Here is a 20,703-nt window from a genome sequence, read left to right as displayed (position 1 = left end):
AATGAAAATGACTTGCACAGCTTGCTGGATAATGAGGAAGCTTTAAAGTGCCTCTGTCAGTTGACTAACTGAGCAGGAGGAGTATAGTGCTAGTTAGAAATAAGGTTTTCTAATTCAAAAATGCCTTGAATCTGCGGAAAACAACTTTCCCTCTTTTTGTTTTGCTCAAATATATGTAATGGCTCACTAGGACTAGCACTGGTCTGTCAAATCAGGATGGCAGCCAAGTTCTAAGAGGATGGAGGAAAAAAATAAACTAAAACAGCCAGATGAGCCCATCTTGTATGGTCTGACTCCCACATGACAGAGCATCATGCCTGGTTTGCTGCATTAGCTCCCAATAGTTCATGGTGTGGATAAAACATTACTTGAGTCCATGTGGATGATTGCACAATAGGGTGCCTCCTAATGTCATTCCTCTCCTCTTTCCAGTGTCCAAATTCAACTACAACCCATCTGAGAGCTTATTCGTGCTTGCCCCAGTCCAGTCTCTCTCCATCGGGTCAGTGATGAGCGCCATGGGGCTGGGATTCCTCCTGTCAATGCTCTTCTTCATAGAGCAGAACATCGTGGCATCCCTCACAAACGCCCCAGAGAACAGGTAATACTTTTGGTGTTACTCTTCCTCTGTGGAGGTATCGAGTCTTTTCCCGGCACTGCTTGTCTGAATATTAGAAAAGGTTTTCAGGACTTGTTCTTCACAACTCCTGTTGTCACAGATGAAAGTAACTGTACTGATCAACTCCTCACCATCTCCAAAACCCAATATTGTGGCAAAGTAAAGAATGCAGAGCATCAGTGAGCTCATCACCTCAGCCTGTTTCTTCTTTGCCGTGTGTGAATGTTATGTAGATGTTTTGTATGGTTTGAGGTCTTGGGATCGCTAGCGAGTGTCTGACACATGTGGACACTTGCACTGCTCTTGCAGTAAAGAGAATTTTTTGAAAATGAGGAGCCAGTGACCTACATAAATGTCATAACGTGATATGCTGCAGCTGAGCATCCGAAAAGAAGTGTTTGGAGCTGGTAGTCTCCAACTGAGCTGAAGTAAAACAGTATGTCTAATAGGTCTGATTTATATGCAAACTTGAGTTAAGATGTTGTACTGTTAAAGTATTCCCTCTGATGTTTTTATGCCAACTGCAATCAGATATGATATCAAGAATGAACGTGTATGACTTTTCTCAGGGAATCTACCATGTCTCAGAGGATTTTTTTTTTGCTAATGTAATGTGTGGGAGGGTTCTCTCCTTGCATAACGTATATTAGCATTTTCCATGTAGCTGGAGTGACACTGAATCAGGGGAGAGAAGAGCAGCTCAAATTCGGTTCACACAGTTTACTAATTTGGTTTTCTTTAACCACTTGATTTTTTTTTTCCTTTTATCTTTATTATATCCCTTTAAAGTTTTGCATAAATCTGTAATGTAAGTGGGTCATCTCTTTGCTAATATGAGTTTCTTCTAAACTTTTGTTATTTTCCACTAGAGTGTCTTTAAGGAATGTAAAATATTTTTTGGAGTTCTTCATAGTGTTTTTCATAATGCCTTGTTATAGGGCTGAGCTTATGCTAATCAGGTGTCAGGGCATGGGTTTTTAGAGATGGAAAAACTAGGACTTGACACCTTCCGCTTGTGGTACCATTACAGAATAAAAATACCAGTGTCTGTACTAGCCAAATGGAGAATGTGCTGTTTGGTGTCTTAACAAATGTAGTGATTTCCTCCTGGAGAGAGAGAGAGAGAGAGAGAGAGAAAACACCCAACCAAAAACAGAGAAAAGAAAGTACACTGATATGCTTCGCTAAAAAAATAATTAAAGCAAGCATATAGGACAGTCCAAGGAATACTGGGCCAGTTGGGCAGTGTGACGATGACCTAGGATAAGGCATCTAGATCTCTGTATGCATGTTGAGCTAGGCAGGCTCAGTGGAGCCTAATCTATTGGTCAAAGCAAGTGTATACCACAAGCAGCACTTGAAGATTGCAGAGACCAGTGTCCCAGGGAGACTAAAACGATGCTGCTGTTAGATGTATGGCCTTTGTACACAGAAAGCCCTCGGAAAAGGGCAAACAGGACAATCAAATGGTAACCCTGGGGGTGCTGGAGAAGCTTTTGCTTTGAGAAGGCAGCACGTGAACAGGGGTTGTGCTTTCAAAGCATGAGTCAACACAGGAAGCGTGTTTACAATCCCACCCTTCCTGCCAGCACCTTCCATCTTCAGAGGCATTGCAATGTAGATGTCTACCTGACCTAATCACCCCATGGCCTCCTCAGTCAATGAAGGTGAGCACTTCCAGTGACACTAGTCGTTTTGTTCCAAAACCAAACCCCACCCAGGACTTCTGCTGCTCCTTGAGATAGACATTAGGCATAGATCTTCATGTGCTGGGTCATGTCTACTAGCTCCATGCGTGTCACGTCCTAGAGCATCTTGGATGGCTCCAAGTCTCTGCTTAGATATTGAACAGAGCTTGCTTGGGTGACATTGAGACACCTAAATGGTGCTTTCTTTCTAGCTGATGATGGCCAGAGAGCAATTCAGCTGATCCCTGGTGTTGTGTGAGGTTACAAACTGCTGTGTGCTCTGACGGCCAGGTAGAAACCCAGCTTATAGACCTTTAATTTAGGTATCAAATTCTGAGGGTTGAATCATTCCCTAGCCTTTTTCTAGCCTTTATTCATAGTATGTGAGTACCACGTGGGTGTATTCAGGAAAGGGGAAGACCCTGCAAAAAGTGGCAAGGTTAAACTGTATGAGAGTTCAGTGTTAGCAGCTGCTGTCTGTGTAGTCCTTGCAAGCTGAATGTGAAGTGGTCAGCTTCCTTGATGAAGGCTGTCAGTTTCCCCCTTCCCTAACAAACAAAACGGGGAGGCTGCCGAGCAAGTTAGAAGTGTATGTCCTTGGTTGACTACCAAGGAGAAGCTGAAGTTTAATGACTTTGTCCCATTTTCTTATCATGCAGTAGCAATTATATAATTAGGGGATTACTGCAGCATACTGAGCACGTGTTCTGCTTGTGGGGAAGGAGGGAGATCACAGTTAAAAACATGATGGGTGGGAAACTTCAGTGTCAGTATTTTGGCAACCTGTGCCTAGGTTTCTAACCACTCCCTTCATGGGCTCTGCTAGCAAGTATACATGTCTATTTTGAGTGGACTCTGCAATAAGTGTAGGAGCAAAATGCTGATGAAATTTTCATGGACTGTTGTTTTAGTGGGTTGCCTTTCTGCTCAACGTTGTTCTTTACAGGAGATGACTGCTTTGGGAGCAAGCTATCAAATTTCATTACTTTTCAAGTTGGTGTAGTGCACACTGTAAAGCAGGAGGTGTGAAATCGCTCTGTGCATGGAAGTGCACTTTGGCGTTTAGCATTTGAGCTCAGGTTCAGCAAGGGCAGCCTGTTACAGTTTGCACCGGGTGTCAACTGCTGTCAACCAAAACCTCATTTCAGGTTGGTGAAGGGAACCGCTTATCACTGGGACCTCCTGCTTGTTGCGCTGATCAACACAGGGCTGTCTATCTTCGGCCTCCCATGGATCCATGCTGCCTTCCCTCACTCCCCAATGCATGTCCGTGCCCTGGCCTATGTGGAGGAGAGGGTTGAAAATGGACACATCTATGAGACGTAAGTAGGAACCGCAGAGCTATCTTGGATCTCCTTGCTTTCGTTTGTGGTTTCATAATCCTTTAGGTACAGTGGGTTACGTGGTTAGGGTTAGCTGTAGTCTTGAAGGTCTGCAATATATGAAGGTGGAAGGGAGATGCACCAAATGAAGCCACCTCAGCCAGTATGGCTGGTGGCCTGGCTTCATCCCCCTTCACTGAAGTGCTTGATTTAGGACAGGCACAAATTTATGCTCTTGTCAGTGGCTGGCAGCAGCCTGCAGGGATTCCACCCACCCCAGTGCTAATTGTCCTCTGGAAGAGTTGGCCAAGGCCTTTTTCAGGTTTATCCTTGTGGAAAGCTGAGGAGATGTCTTGGCCAGCTCTTTTCGAGATGTCTTTACCAGAAAAAAATCCAGTCTGATTCATTGCTGGAAACCTGTCTGGTGGTTATTACAAAGGGTGGGAAAAATGCAGCGTTATTTCAGAGCTCCCATAGCATCTTCCACCACATTTTGGGAAGGCGGCGAGATGCTTATTAAATTTTCTTGTTTTTAAGAAAAAGCAATTGAAGCCATGCCTGGGTCATGGCTTTTTATTTCATACCAGCTTTTTTGCTTTTCTGAGTTGTCCAACACACTCTTATCAAAGACCTATTAAAAAAATAGTAATTTAAAACCTAATCTCTATTCTGTAGTGGGATTCATGAGAAATTATCTCATCTGTTTGATCTCAGCATGTTACAGTTGAGTGCTTTTACCTCAGAAATGGCAATTTCCACTCATATGCCATTAGTTTTAATTATGCTGTCTTGGTTTCCATTTTCAGAGTTGTCACTTATCAAAAGTGAGGCTAAGTGGTCATTTACTTTTGGGGATGGAGTGACTCTGTCTTTTAATTTCAGTCTTGCCTTCACACTATTCTTGGTGCCAGCTGACCTAGCCCAACCTGGTAAAGTTACTTTTTGGGTCGGTAACAGACAGATTTCACCTTCCACACCTGGAAATTGCAGAGTCCTGCTGCTCCCTGCAATGTTTTTTACAGACTCTTCCTGGGAGATCAGCCCCTTGGGCTTGTGTTCCCATTATTACACTGGTACTAGTTGTTCCCATAACTATATCTGTCTGGAATAAAGACTAAACCATATTTTTTTAAAAAAAAGCAATTTTGTAATCTGAGTTCTGTAGGGCTTTAATCTGTGCCTTTGCTCCTTGTGCCCATGATCGGCTTTGGGATACCTCTTTTCTGAGGTGCAGAACTTGCACTTTGAAACCCATGTGCCAAGCCTCCCTCCTGTGTCTTCTGTTGTCAATTTTAATACCTGGTGGGTTTTTTCCTCTTCTGCCACCCACTGCCTTGATTATGCATTCTGGCTTCTCCTTAGAAAGTCAAGTCTTGTGTCCAGATTAAGGACTGCCTTCTGTCCTTGTCCTCTGCCCCTTCATCCAGCTGCCCAAAACCAGCACTGGAGAACCCTCTTTGGCCAGGCTAACCTGGATATGGCTCCAGTAATTGTCATGAAAGGGCTGAGGGATGCCCTGCTCTCACTAAGCATATTCCCTTGCAGCACAGCTCTTCCTCTGCTGGAGGCAAATCAATGTGGAAATGAGTGCTGCAAACTGGATATTGGGAGGGAAGAGGGGGACGAGGATTTCTTAGTTATTTTAACTCCCTTTGAGACTGAAGCAATTTGTTCTCTGGAAAGCACTGAGCTATAAACAGGAGGCTCCAAGCAATGTTGTTTTGTTTTGTTGTTTTTTTTCCTCTTAGCCAGCTTCACTGAAAAAGAAACATACTGAAGCTCAATTAGAAAATCAGGAGTTCTTTCAGAGCTGGCTCCCTTGGCAGGCTCCTTTCCTGCACTCAAATCAAAGCTCTTGATGAGCAAGATGATATAAACAAGAATAAAGGTCTGTCACAATGAAAGCGAAGATTTCTTCTCCCCTGTAGAACAACAACTTGAGTTTCATGTAGCAATCTTCAAATAGGCTCTCATTACTCATGTGGAGGAGGTTGGGAATGGCTAATCCTGTGCTAGCAATGTTTAAAGGATTCTGGGGAAATGAGCCTGGATTAGATGCTTTAATCTCTATTAATTACTTCATTTCCATTGCAGCACAGACTTTCTGGAGCTGTTTCTCTAAGGGCCAAACCAGATTCTGAATACATGCAAATTAAAGGGTTTCATCTGTTGATTTAGTGACTGTTCATGATGTCCTTACCCTGGAAATAAGATGCTAGAATTGACAGAAGACCAATTTGAGTCTGGGAACTTCACCTTAAAGATCTCGTGTTTGGTCAATTATGAGCAATTTTAACAATGTTCTGATAAGAAATTCCAAACTAATAAGTGGCATTAGCGTGAGCTGGCAGTAGTCGTTGCAGTGCATCTTGTATGTGATCAAACACTCTTCAGTGCCGTGATTGCTGCATCCCCAAGAGATGACAGCAGAAAATTTCATAAACTTCAGAAATCCATTACCAAAGGGCTGCTACTCTGAGCTGTTCTGTAGTTGCAGACTTGCATCTGATGGAAAACTGGTGGCTTCATAATCTAATTTTGATCCTGAGCTCTTTGGTTTGCATGACTTGACTTGCAAGGAACCTAACAGACTTGAGTGCTCACTGATGCTTGCAGATGACAAGCATCCCCAGCAGTGGGTTAGATCTCTGCCTGAAATAGCAGAAATGATTCCTCTGTAGCTTGCCCAATGACAGGGTCAGGGAAACTTGTGCTGTACCTGGATGAGGCTAAATCAGCGCACCCTTTCGCTCCTGCTTTACTGGGCCACTGGAGAGGCTTGCAGTGGTTCTGGTAGCTCTGAAGTAGTCTGACCACTGCTTATCAGACTAGAAAATTACTCTGAATTAGCACTTTCAGTTGTACTTTAAGCTGATTGGCTCTGTTCATCTCCAAGACTTCTGTTCTGTAGTGATCCAAACCTGGAGGTTGTGGAAAGGGTGTCAAACTCTATCCACCTAGGTGATGTTCCAGTTCTTCCAGAGCTGGCAAGAGCAGTCTGCAGATAGAGTGAAGTACTCTACTGTCCCTTGGCTTCTCTAGGCATAGGCAGGGACACCTTGACACAGGAGACTTGAAAGAGGATCAGAATAAAATTTGTTTGGAAGGAGGAGAGCTGTGGTTTCTGCTGTTTAAACCTAGCCAGGGGAAGGGGGGAGGTTACTTAGAGCTTAATACCTCCTGTGGCTCCTCTGTGCATCCTCTCTCGGTAATCCAAGATATGTATATTTTGCCCTGTTACTTGCAAAGGAATTCAAGTGTTGTCCTCAGGACTTTGTTTTGTGATACCTGCTGTTCATTAGCTCTCATGACTGCTTGTGGTTTAATTCTGCCATGTTATCCAAATCCTGAGAGCAAGCCTTAGGCTGTGACCCTTTCCCTCTCTCTCTAAATACAGGTATGGAAGGCTCCCTCATCCCCACAGCTTCATTATGCTCTTGAATGTGTAAACAGATTTGAAGTTCAACCTGAGCCTATAAGCAAGATTCTCAAAAATTTAATATCAAAATATTGCTTCCCAGTGAATTTTCTGTAGGACAGAAGGAATTTTGAAGTCCAGCAGTACATATGTAAAAGAGGGAAATGTGTTTTGATAGGTCTCATGGCTGGCTCTTGTGTTAATCTCCAGTATTTTTTGTACAGGGTTAACTTGGAATATTAGATCTTGCATCCAGGGAATGAGGCTGATAGATGACACCAAAACAGCCTTTGGGCAAGAATTTCTTCTGATAATAGGGGGATTTACTCACTAGCTTATCCACTGAATCAATGGATTTATCTTCTCAATTTAAGTTAAGAATCCTCCTTTTCTGTATTTATAAGTAGTCTTGAAAGATGAGGGTTTTCTTTCCTCCTATTGTTTCTGGTAATTTTCTTTTCAACTAAACCTGTGAGCATCTCCTAGTTTGAAGCGAAAAGAAAATAAAGCAACATCCCCTCACCCCCCAAGTATAGTCTGAAAGCTGCTGCCTGCTTTCCTGTCAGTCTTTTTTTTTTTTTTTTTTCCCCTCCCCATTTGAAAAAATCAATCTGTGGTCTGTCAGCTCTGGAAAATTTGCATTAATTAATTACATGTTTTGCATGGTAATAGGCAATTTGCAGCTCAACTACTATTATCCACAGCAGAATCAAATTTCTAGCTCCCTATGTAGTGCTCTTAGCATTCCCTTCCATATAAACAAGGAGATCCTCATATACATCAAAAATGCTGACTCTCAGTCAAGAGAGTGCAGACTCCTCTTTTTTTAAAAGAGGTTCATTAGTTTCCGTGGAAGTCAATGAGTTTTCTTTTGGATAGAAGCCAATTGCATATGCACGAAGTAAATCGAGGGAAGGATTACTTCCCAGAAGGAGGATTCTTGCCTGGTGTTTTTGCAATGTGCTAAACAGAATTAGTTTAGAGAGCAGTTTGGTTCAGGATGGGATGTGTGGAGCTTCGCAGAAGGGGAATTTGGCATTTTTCCAGCTGCTCTGTTTGAGCTGTGGATTAAGTGCTTGGCCTGGATCCAGCAGAGCCCTGCCTTCTCAGTGTCAGCATGGGGCTAGAAGTGCTGATCTTGGTGTGGTGGAGATGAGTTTCCCTTTCCCGAGCAGCACGTGTTCTGCACCTACACAGAGCAGTGAGCCCCTGTGATTAATTTACATGGATACTGTGATATTATTGTGCTCCTCTAATCCCTGTTTTCTTGCTTGCAGGATTGTGAGTGTGAAGGAGACCCGGCTGACAAGTGTAGTGGCAAACTTCTTGGTTGGCCTTTCGCTCCTGCTCCTCCCTTTTCCTCTTCAGTGGATTCCGAAGCCGGTACTCTATGGCCTGTTCCTCTACATCGCGTTGACCTCCATTGATGGGAACCAGCTCTTTGAAAGGGTGGCTCTCCTGCTCAAAGAACAGGTAGGCGGGCTGGGGCACCAGCCTGGTAGAGCAGAGAAGGAAATAGTACTGAACTGTGCCAGGAGCTAACACAGAAAGCTGCTGGTGTTGGGAATGGCATTATCCCAAAACTCATGTTCTCAGGAAGCTGATTTCTGGCTCCAGCCTGTACTTTGCATATCCCTTTCACCTTTCTCTCCAAAGTGGGAGTGAGACTTGATGTCTCTAGTTCAGTCTGGCAGCCACTGAGACATGAGCAAGAGGAGCTTTGTCCATTAAAGTGGACAAATGAGTGGGAGAACAATGCAGTGTCAAACAAGAAAAGTGGCATGATTATTGTAGGGTTAAAAAAAGGCAGTAGCTGAATTGTTCATCGAATGGCACTGCATCTCGTCAGTCTTTCAAACTCTGTATAAATTGCTTTCTGTATTTCCCTGCCACAAAAGCACTTGAGCTTTCTTGTTCAGAGTGATGTCTTCCATATAATCCTTCTCTTTTCAATCTGCTAAGAATTGCTCTGGAGCCCCTATCTCCAGAAAGCAAAAATGAATGCATGAATGAGCCAGGACAGTTGCTACCAGTGAAGACACCCCTAAACTGTGTAGAGTACAAACCACGAATACTTTCAAACAATGCCTTTTAAAAAAAAACAACAAAAAACAAACAATTGTACAAACTGTTGCTTACTGAATGTAGGGTGTTTACGTTTTAAAAACACACTGTGATGTCATGTCAGCTGCAGAGTATGTGCATTTTAAAAATAATATTAAAAAGCACATGCATAACATCAGTAAATTGTGACCTTTAATTTCCCCAACAAAGCTTCAAAACAGGTATTTTTGCTATATTTTACACTTTCATTTTGTCTTGTGTAAAATGCCACAAGATGGGATTTTAAACTCAGAATGAAATGACTTGCATTACTGAAACTCTTCTGATGTGGGGTGAAAAAACCTGGAAGATGTGTTTTGAAGCTCTCTGTTATATATGTTCAGAAAGTGTTAGTTTGCAGTGTAGGCGGCACCTGGGAGTAATAACAAGTTTTTGGCTCACCTTCTCTTATGTAACTAGGGTCAAGGGCTTAATAAGCCTAACATTTGGCTCTGCGTTTCTGCTAATCTACCTTGATCTTTAATATTACATCCCTGAAATTAAACCTGTGAAATCCAAGTAAAGATTACATTTGTCATGTCAATTTTTGAATGAGGATTGAATAGTTACTGATGTATGTGGAATATTATTTCTGGGTTTAGTACAAATTATGTGTGGAATTTTCCAAGCTTCGGTTTGGAAAATTAAAAAGTATTGTCAAGTATGGAGATCTCCCTTTTCTGGAAACCTTTTAATGAGTCATGGCATAATCTGAAATCCATTGAGCCTGTATCGGTGCCAGCAGACAGTCGCTCATACACTTCATTGATGTATAGACAGTGAGTCAAAGCCTGTGCTCAGACATGAGCAAGTAACTGTCAAAAGAAACCACGAGTGAGATTTAGCCTATTAATGTCACTTTTCCCTCTTTCTCAAAAATGAATAGCTTATATGAGTTGAGAAAATCACTGCAGTCTGAGTACAGTCTCTTCTCGCACCTCCCCAATCTCATCTCCTGGTCTTCCCTTGCTGGGAAGAAATGGGACCACCAGGGACAAGCATAGTCTGATCAGCAGAAGACAGAAGGCTACAAAATAATGAGGAGCTGGGTTTCAGGTGGAGAAACCACCCAGCAGTAACACCACCCAAATACATCTGCTTACCATCCACCCCCCTGCACGCCCCCACAGGCACTTCACAAATTGCTGCAAAGCCCTGGTAATCCTACTCAGGGGAATCTCATTACTGTACTTATCAAGATACTTTATTGCACTCCAGATGCTCCCAAAGGCAATCTTAGCTGTGTGGTGTGTCTTTTCTTCTTCAGGTTTCTAGTGCCCAGTCATCTTCTGTGTGTTGTTGCCAATGGTGTGGTTTAAAGCGCTTGCTTTAACCCTGCAAATCCTGCACTCAGCTGTTGAACCTGTTAAGGACTCTGTTGATGCACTCTCTGTGTGTGTAAACTGATGACTTCCTTAAAACCCTTGTGTTCAAAAGCCTGATCCACATTCTGCAGTCACAAGTCCAGGTCACTGCACGCCTAACATCTAATTTTTCTCTTCCCAGACTGCTTATCCTCCGACACATTACATCCGCAGAGTGCCGCAGAGGAAGATCCACTATTTCACAGGCTTGCAGGTCCTGCAGCTCCTCATTCTCTGTGGTTTCGGCATGTCACCATTGCCCTACATGAAGATGATCTTTCCACTCATCATGATAGGGATGATCCCAATCAGGTACAAAGCTTGTCTGCCTTTTTTTTTCTGCCTTCCATGCCTTTTGTCTTCAGGCTTTTGGATTACAGGAAGCCTGAGCAGTCTAGAAGGGCAGTTGCTACTTTCCTGAGTAGCCAGAACCTGGCAGTAGGTGATGGTGACCTCTTTTCTTACCAGCTGCTCAGGCCTGAGAAGGAATAGTGCAGAAAGCCTGTGATTTTACTGATGCTGGGTGTTGTGCAAAGGGTTCTGGGCTGACAGAGGGGCAAATAAGTCTCCTTTTGCAGTGCCTGTGAGATGCCTGAGCCTTCCCTCTAGGTGGTATATGAAATGTTCCTTATTGCTTTGCAATTTGATTTCGTAAGACTTGTGCTCAGAGCAGAGCTAAAAACTTTTCCTAAGAGGAATCCTTATCTCTTACCCAGTGCTGTGGTGACCTAACAGACCACCTGTACTGCTGAATGCCGGTTGATCAGTTAGGTCAAAGTCACATTTAGTCCTAAAATGTATCTTGCAGACTTGAGAGAATCATTGAGAAATTTAACTAATTTCTTCCTTAATGTTCATTAACAGTGACTGCCTATCATTCTCCAGTTAAATCATTCATGCTCTCCATCCTTTGGATGTAATGAGAAGCCATAAAAAGATCTTGGAAGGAACAGTTCTGTTTCCAGTCCACTTGATTATTTTTAGGCCAGCATGGTATCCAGCAATATCTTGTTGTCTTTGAGCTTGCAGTCTTGGAGATTTTCTGTCTCAACTCAAAGATTAGGGCTACTTACGCGATGACCTGCAAAGACAGCTCTTGTGGTGTTTTTCCTTGGGGAATGAAGATAGGTCCAGTTCTTGCTAAAACAAAAGCAAATGTCAAAACTACCATGGCTTTCAACTGGACCAGGTTAGAGCTATTTGTTTATCTTTAAAAATCCAGCCCAGTCTTGGAAAGCACTGAAATAATTGTTCCTATGGTAAGTGTCTCTTGCCCACCCTTCACATAGGCATTACTTTGACTAGTTAAGTGTCTGGTAAATACTTCAACTGTGTGTAGTGCTGGATGATTGTCTCTTGTGGGAACTGCAAGTCTCAGCACAGAGCAGCTCAGTACAGAAAAGAAAACATGGGACACTTTGCCAGACATTTAAGTATCGGACATAGTGTAATAAGCTAAATTAGTGTGGAAAGCATGCTGTCAAAGAACCTGATTTTGTAATAAGAGCTGGATAATTTAGTGGTGCAAATATAACTTCCTTTTAGTAAATAAGATAGTGTCATCTTATGCTAGCTCTGTTGCTAGCTTATTTCTCTTTCCAGAGCAGATTATTTTTTTTTAGTAGCTGGATAATCAGCCCTGCTGCTAAGGGGAAGATGGTGCTACCTGGCACATCAGAAACTTGTCCTTGGATTTCCTTTCTTGGATTTCTTTTGCCTTCATGTAGTTTCTGTGGACTCCAGCTGACAAGGCAGCACTGTGCTGCATGAACTCTGTAGTTAAAAATTATTTTTTTCACCAAGATTTGGCACTCTAGATGAGACAGAGTAGAAGAAATGAACTATCTTTCTCCTTTTTTTTTTTTTTTTTTTAATTAAGAAGTGAAGGGAGGAAAAGGAGATGGGACAGTAGTCAGAGGTCAAAGTCAAGAGTCAAACCCAGATGAGCGATCATGGCTCTCCTATCCAGAAAACCAGCAGTGTTACTTGTCGGTCTCAAAGGCACGTTTTCATCTGCCCGATGTGTGATTTGCATTGTCAGTGGTAAGGGTCCACTTATGTAGTGCTAATAGGAAAGCTAATGGATTTCAATGGCTTCTCATTATTGCAGTGGAGCACAGCCTGTTGGGAGAAAATGGGATCTCTTTGGGCATCCCCAGCTCCTGGCTTTGATTCAAAACTTTCAGTTGCACAGAGAGGCATAATCTTCTACCCAAGTTCTCTGTGATGCTTATCTGTGCTCCTGTGGCTCTCCAGCATTTTATTTCATTACATGTCTATTTAAGCAGATCCTGGTACTTCTCAGTAGTAAGTGCTGCTTGGGATCTCTTGCAGAGCTATTGAAAAGGCCTTTCCAAGTCAAACTGGCTTTCTAGTGCTTTGTACCTTATTTTAGCAGCTGAAGAATAGCAAGGAAAAGTGTTAAACTAAATATGCAGTAGGATTTAATGAGAGCAACTTCATAGCATATTGTTATGGTGTCGTGCCTTTTTCATCCAAATATGTTAATTCATGAGGGTGTTTTTGCAAACAAATAAAAAACACAAATGTTTTTTACTCTAAGAGAATCACTGTCTCCATGATCCAATGGAGAATCCAGACACTGGATAGGGATAGTCTTACCAGCAGCTGGAGGAATAAAATCACAGCCCTTCTTAGCCTTTTGCCATGGTCTGAAGTTTTGCTGACATATTTGGTGCTTCTCTAAAGTTGGAAGCTCCTGTGTCTATTAAACCTTCTTTGTGGTGAGAGCTGAAAGGAGTGACCTGGCGTACTTGGAGAACTGAGGAAGTGCAAGACAATAGCTCTTGTAGGCAGGTCTTTAAACCACCATTCCAACTATAGTGAAGACAGCGAAGAAAGTAGAAATCAGAAATGGTGATTCTTAGCAAAGTAACCCATCTGTTAGCAAGCTGGAGGCAGCAGGAAGCTGCTACCTTCCTCCCCAGCACAAACCAGGAGCATAGCTGTGGGTCAGGTGAAAGCTAGATTTTTGGCACCTTGAAGACATTGTGGTGACAGCGTGCTCTAAGAAAGTGACTTTTCTCCCATGAGGATGAGGATGTTCTCTTTCCTCTTCAACTGAAATGAGGAGGCTTCTTCCAGGAGGAACTCTGCACTGTTATTCCTATAAATGCTGCATTTGCTGACAGGATTGGTTGGTTTTGCTTTCCCCTACTTCATCTCCCCTTCAGCCGGGTGAATCTGCTGTACACATGGCCATGGCAAACTCATCTGTGAGTGTTGGGACAGACAAAAATGTTATGTGACTATAAACAAGCACTAATGCTATCTCTCTGGTTCAATCTTAGGTATAACCTGCTCCCTAGGATCATCGAAGCCAAGTACTTAGATGCTATGGATGCAGAGCATTAAATGGGGTCCTTCACACATGGAGCAGCGAGGACAGCTCTTTTGGAGTTGGAAGGTGGCTTTGCCGAGGCGTAGAACAATCTATCTGCAGTTCTTTGTTTCACCACTTTCTTTCTGCTCTAATATGGCATTGGTAATGCACACATATCAAAGATCAATTGAGCGTTGAAGTGTCAGACCAAAACGGCCTTGAACTTGGGAGGCTGATGCTCTTTGGAGCTGTGAGGCAAGCAAACTTTATGGAAAATGCTACTTTCCACATCCCAAAACTGGAAACCCCAAAGATCAGCGTGTCTGTATGGTTGGAGCATGTGTTCTCAGAGCTGTCATGTGTTCCCTAGTTTGGGGTGGGGGTGGGGGTTTGGAAATCTCTCTCTTATGCACCATGTCCCTTTCCTCCAAAACACTGTAAGGACAGCAACTGACCATTCTTTTACAGAATGACAGTCTTGTTCTGGCCTTTGAATTCAATTTCCCGTGTATACAGTATTCCCAGTCTGGTATTCTGGGTGGGATGGCCTCATGCTAAACCACTGATGTCAGGAGAGATGTCTAGTCATCACCTGAGATTAGTAGGGTTGGAAATAGATATTATTTGTACTGATACAATCCACAGCTTTGCGTGAATGTTTAATTCCTACAAACGAGCTGGACGTGTTCAAAGGTTGGATTTGTGTGGTGATATTGATGAAACTGCATCTGGGTCTAAGCTATTTGGAAAATATTTTGGATCTTTCTTCCATTACTTCTCAGTAATCAAACACAGAAGTGTAGTTTTGCACAACTGCAACAGTTTTGCTTGCACCCAGAGTCAGATGTTGAAACTTGTCCAAGGGCAGTTGTGTTAATGATTGCATATACATATGTACAGTAGTGCCTATGTGTACATATATACATATGGATTTGTGTATATATTTTGCATAGATATACAAATAGGCCTGATTCTTTCAAAATATCAAGTGTTTTGTGCAGTCAGTGTTACCTGTGATGTCTTAACCATATACTTGTTCCCTGCTTCAGGGCTGCTTTTCCTCATTTGAGATATGGTCACTTTTCTTTTTAAAGCTGCTCAGTTACTGTTTTTGTTCATGTGTTGCTTTATTCAAATTGTTCCTTTGCTTTCTTCTTCCCATGGCTTGAGACCTTCATCATTCTGTCTTGATGCTCTAACATGTGAATTTTGCATTTAATTTTGATTTCCAGTATGCAATGAAGGTTTTCCTCTTTCGCCTAATCAATATTTGTTGGTCATTTCATTGTTTCTGTTTTGTAGCTAGTCTCCGATTTTCCCCACTCCCAGACATTATATTATATTTCTGGATGAATTTAACTTCTGCTGTCTTTTATATTTCAGTTTGTTTAATTTTGCTTGTACTATGGTCAGTTTTCTTATTTGGAGTACTGTGAAACAAGCTGCCCTTCAGTTCAGTTCTTGCCCTCTGCTGCACACTACAGATCACAGGTAAAGTGTTAAGAAAAATGTGGACCTCTGAAGACAATGAACTTTCAAAACAGTAGATATGAGAGAAGAGTAATACAAAATGAAATACAAATATATTATTAGCACAAAGCAGTGTTTCTTACCAATTGCTCGCCCAGTAAATGGTGCAGAGTGTTTATCAGCACATGACCTATTGATTGGGTGTTCCTCTGTGTGATGAGGAAGACCAACTCTGTAATGAGAGAGGAAGGCTTCTCCTTCCTAAAAAGATTCTATACTGAAACTAAGCCAGGCACAAGCCACTGAAGATTTGGTTTATTTCCACTAAATATCAGATGGCATTTCATCTTAATGTAGCTGCCTATGGCTTTAAAACACGTATGAAAAACTAGATTTTTATTTTCTTACGAAACCCTTCATCTTCGTATTGATACTTGATGGAGGAGAGCAGTAAGAGTGTTCCCAGTAAGGTAGCCATGGTTTACATATCTCTGAGGAATTGCAGGGGAAAGCCCGCAGCTTAGCAAGCAAAACAACATTGTGACCTTGACAGCATGACCTTTACATTGCAAAAACCAACTCTTGGGACTGCTGGGAAGTCACAAGGTCAGGATGACCACCCCAGTACACCAAAGCAGGTAACACCACGCATTTGGCTGTCAGTCAATCTTGGAGGCAGCAGGGGTAGCTCATGCCATGTCTGATAAGTGGTATGACAGCAGGTATAAATCTGTGTGTGGCTTCTGATCACCTTTGTCAATATTTCCTGGCTTTTGAGTCATTTCTGTGGTGAAATCACTAATAGCTGTTACTAAGGTCTACGTGTAGAAACAGGGGGCAAACAGGATTTCAGGGCAGTGCAAAGGCGGAGGTGGTAAAAGTATGTCTGATCTTCAGTCGACAGAAAAAGAGCAGGTGACAGCAAAACAGTTCAGTACCTGTTGTACAACAGGGAGTGCAAAGGTCTGACGATGCTTAAATAACATGCTTTTCCCACAGATGTCAAAAGATTTAACCAAAACTAGAATCAGAAGTGTCATCCTCTGGTTGAGTGAGCTGTTAGACACACATGTCCTGGGGTTGCGCCTCTGGTGCCCCAGCTCTTGGCAGGAAGAAGTCACCCTGTGGGGTGGTTTAAATCTTATTGTGGATGCTGTGGCTGGAGGAAGGAGGAGACAGGGCCAAGGGGATGTGGTTCTGGTCCTCTTTGGGGAAGAGCAGAGGCCGTGGGAGAAATTTCCAACAGCATAGAGCATAGTGGGGTGAACTCGCATGCTGGTCTTTCCAGAGGAAGTGGTTTCGAGATGTACCCTCCATCCCCCCCACTCAGAAGGACCAAACCGTCCCCATTTAAAGCACTGATTTCAGATAGTGTCAAATGTTGCTAACTGAGAGAGAATGTAAAATCCAGATAGCTTGGGGGAGGGGGATGTTAAACAAGAGTTATGATGGATATTTGTATCTTTTATTGCTCTTGCTTTAGCAATATGACTTCAGTGTTTGTGCTTTCTTGTAGCATCAACAGGATTCTGTTTTGCAGGGGTTTCTTTCTACAGAAGTCAGGGGCCAAAGAATCAACTGATGGGAAATCAGCACAACTTGGGAAAAGAAGTTGTGCTGACTTAGACTGGTTGAACATTTGGACCCATGTTTTAATATATGGGTAAATGTGAGACTCAAGGCCTCTTGTCTCATGAGGAGTTGTAATGATCCTGCAGAGGATTTTTTTTTCATACAAATACCTTTTCTCTTCTTGTTTGCTTCTGGTTTTGCTGACTTTAATGCAGGCGTTTCCAGGAAGTAGGCTAACTAGGGAAGGAGAGTTTGTTCAGAGTTGATTGAGCACTTTAATACTTCTGTGAAGGTTAAGACAATTAGAATGTAAAAGAAGTTTTATTATAAGCTCTTTATATACGCACAATGCTATGTATAACTGTTGCCAAAGAACTGGGTTTGAAAGACGTTGGTAGCTATTAAGAGAGTTCATGACGTTCACCTGGAACTGCAAGGTAGTGAAAAGCTTCTGAAACAAGTGGATTTTGGAAGTTACACTTTGACAGCTGCCAAAATGATAAGAAACTGAGGATAGAATAAACTTCTGCTCTCAAACTTGTAGTTTTTGATCCTTGCATTGAATGTAGGAGCTAGAAGTTAGCTTGACAATTAAAATTGGATTTATACCTGAATAGTTTTGTTGGTCCGAGACTTATTTTGTTGCCTTCAGAAATACTCTTGACATGCTATGTGTGGAAATAGATGTGTTTCTCCATGTAAATTAAGGAAAGTTGTTGAAAACATGGACTGCTGAACTGGCAGCGTAGCACTTTCTAGATTGCTTAGGAAGCGAATCTGACAACTTCACTAGCAACAATCCCCAAATTCTCTGGCGTCAACATATAAAGCTATTAATAAATGTCAAGGTCTACTTGGATATGCATCAGCGCATTGCTGTGAAAGGATGGGGATGGAGTAAATGAATTTAGCTGGTTTGCTTCAGAGCTGCCATCTGGTGAAATGCTTCAAGATGAGCCCAGGGACTGTGGGACATGATACACACCTCCTTAATGACCTGTGTGAACTGGGATGCTCCAAAAAGAAATACAGTAGCCAGTCACATTTCCGTATACCGTAGGTCAAACAATTCTCCCCAAAAGGTCCACATCCCCAGCTCTACCAAAAGACTGAAACTGTTTGTAAACTTTTGCATATCATATTTGGCTGCTTTAGAAACTGCTGCTGGACTGTGTTCTGTGGACACTCTTTGAAGAAACATGAAGTTGGCCAAAGCTAGATGTAGCTGGAGAGTGCTTGGGGGGTGGGAGGGAAGGGTGGGGGTTTTCAGCGGAGATCTCAGCAACAAAAACGGGACCCGAGACATGCTGTGTCACCAAAAGCACCTACCGTTTTCCCATCTGTTACCCTCATGTGTCTACACTACGTGTAGATATGTGTGTATCTACACTACCTGTTGACGTATGTTAATGTTCCTTCTTGATCAAGCTTTTTTTTCTTGTTCATTGTGTTCTGTACCTGCCTTTTGTAGTGTTTCTACCTGCCTGGAAGGTTAACGGGCAGAACTAGGGTCGGCTCAAACTCAACCAAAAGCTTGAGCTTGGTTGTCTGTCTGTTCCCAACCCAGCCCCCTCCAAACTTCAGTGCAAACTGTTTTCTGCCATCTCCTGACCAAGCTCTCATCTTCCTCAGCCCTCCTCTGGCAGCTGGCTCTGGCATCTCTACTGTGGAAATGCTGCAAAGTGCCGAGTGGGAATTTTTCTCTGGAGAACTTGAGCCTGTGTCTGAGCAGCAGTGTGGCAGCAGCTGCTCCCTTGTGGCTCGCTTTGCTGTAATAAGCAATTCTGAAGGATTCAGAATTGTCCTACAGTTTCACTGTCTTCTGCATCTCTTCGGATGATTACTTTAAGGTGCAGTGTTCCAGTTGGGCTGTCTGCCTTCCATCTGTCAAGCTTCCAAAACAACTTAAACGTAATGGGATGGGGTTTGCCCCATTTTATATCTGTGCTGAGGCCTGTGGATTTTAGAAGAGAATAGTCTTCTCTAATTGTTTTCATATCTAATTAAGGCATTTAAGTACCAAACCCTGTCCATTACACTACTGGCTGCAGATCTGGTTGCAAAGAGCAAACCATCAATATTGTGTAAAGAGCAGAAAGACAAGGGAGTTGCCAGAGTACATGCTTTAGAAATACAAATTAGCACTTTTCTCTTCAGCTTTTGTATGTTTTTCCTTTCAAACTGAGACAATCCCTGGCTGTGTGTCTTTCCCTTGTAGAAAACTGCATGATCTTGGATCACTTGGTGCTGTTCTGATGTCACATTAAATATTAAGAGCCTGTCCTGAGGGAGACACTGCCTTCTGCTCCCCATCTGCATTTCTGCTGCAAGGAGCTGCTTGCATGGAGAGCTGAAGTCTGCTCTTGAGCAGGCTTGGAGCAGAAGAGGGAACGTGTGTGGCATCTCAGTTGGTCATCTGTGTGACTTACTGTGTACTGTACTTTTGCTGCTGCAAAAGCTGTCAGTATTCCTTATTGAGCCACAGGTCGGTGTCCAAAAAGCAAACAAAATGGCAAAGAGTTGGAAAAAGCAGTTTGCAATTAAATCCTCTCCCTCTTGACCTGAGCTATGCTGGCTTTTTGCTCTTAGCATGCAAATAAATAATAATAATAATAATAAAAAGAGATCTCTAGCAGTGAAGTCTGTTACATGATCAGGGTTTTGCAGAAAATCGGCACATCAAATTCAACAGCTGGAGTATCAGTTTCGGTGCTTGTGAGGCTTGCTGAAGGGCTGCGATCAGTTCTCACTCTGCTTATCAGCAGTGATCGGTGTCTCAGCATGCTTTTTCCAGACATTACATTTTGATAAGTTCCACGTGATGGGATGGCTTAGATGGTTTTTGCAAGTGTCCATACAAGCAATGGCAGATCAGAGGTGGCTGGAGCAGAAGGTGCAGCCCTCAGTGCTGTGGGCAGTGGCATCCCCAGTTCTGCAGGTGATTTCTTTTCAGGAGGTGGTTGGTTGACATCCAAGTGACATGACTGAGCTCATGCAGTGTACCCTCCTCACCGTGAACGGCTTCCCTTGGGAGTTGCCATAGCCACCTTTCTGTTACTTAAAGCATCACCTCTTTCTGAACTTCTCAAATATGTAACTGGTTCCACTGACTTCAAACTGCATCCCCAGCAGTGTCCCGGCCTACATAAATAGGCTTTTAAGTGATTCACATTTCTGTTGCAGAGTTTCCTTTGCCCGGGTGTTAGCCGCTACCTCCCATCCCCAAGACTTCTGATGCCAAAGTGTAATTAGGACCCTGGGTTTAAGTGCCTGCGTCTGGCAGGTGTTGCTGCTTGGCGGGGGGGGGGGGGGTTGGATGTGTCCGTCCCCAGCCGGTGCTGGGCTGTGGTTGAAGTGCCCAGCAGGTCTAAGTGGATCTATTCCCATGGGAGAAAGCATGATTCAACTGCAAACCGCGACAGCTGCTGGAAAGTGAGAAGCTTACTGCGCTGTTGACCCTCTGAAGATTTGGCCTCATGTTTGGCAGAGCTGCTCTGATTTAATAAGTAAGGTGGCTTAGTGCTCTGTTATTTTCAGAAGTATTTAACACACCACACCCCCCGTTCCCCCAGTCTTCTTTACTGAGGTGAAGCTGCACCTTGCTCCCACACAGATGTTGTTACCCCAAAAATTCTTTTTATGAAAGTGCTGCAGTTCAGCTGCTAAACCCCACCTTCTCCAAAGTACGTGCTCTTGAACATCAGTGCAAACCAAACCCCTCTTCCCTTTGGTCTGACTAGAGAAAGGGGATGTATCTTAAATATTCCCTCTTTTCCGCCTCCTGCTTTCCTTGGAGAGAGTGTA

The 20,703-nt window shown here is 43.0% G+C and overlaps 1 protein-coding gene across 5 annotated transcripts in view; it reads left to right on the top strand.

Moving 5' to 3' along the window:
- SLC4A11 (solute carrier family 4 member 11) overlaps positions 1 to 17,513 on the top strand; it is a 96,919-nt gene extending 79,406 nt beyond the window's left edge. For all 5 annotated transcript variants that reach the window (XM_037387917.1, XM_037387909.1, XM_037387897.1 and 2 more), the window contains 5 exons: positions 433 to 601; positions 3,456 to 3,629; positions 8,325 to 8,520; positions 10,657 to 10,826; positions 13,826 to 17,513. In XM_037387917.1, coding sequence (XP_037243814.1) covers positions 433 to 601; positions 3,456 to 3,629; positions 8,325 to 8,520; positions 10,657 to 10,826; positions 13,826 to 13,889 — 773 coding nt within the window. In that variant the 3' untranslated portion in view covers positions 13,890 to 17,513. The remainder of the gene's footprint in view (positions 1 to 432; positions 602 to 3,455; positions 3,630 to 8,324; positions 8,521 to 10,656; positions 10,827 to 13,825) is intronic.
- The last annotated feature ends 3,190 nt before the right edge of the window (positions 17,514 to 20,703 follow it).

The sequence above is a fragment of the Falco rusticolus genome, chromosome 1 (assembly GCF_015220075.1).
Source record: "Falco rusticolus isolate bFalRus1 chromosome 1, bFalRus1.pri, whole genome shotgun sequence".
NCBI lineage: Eukaryota > Metazoa > Chordata > Aves > Falconiformes > Falconidae > Falco > Falco rusticolus.
The sequence above is the reverse complement of the archived record's forward strand: the minus strand, read 5'-3'. Positions and strand labels throughout refer to the sequence as shown.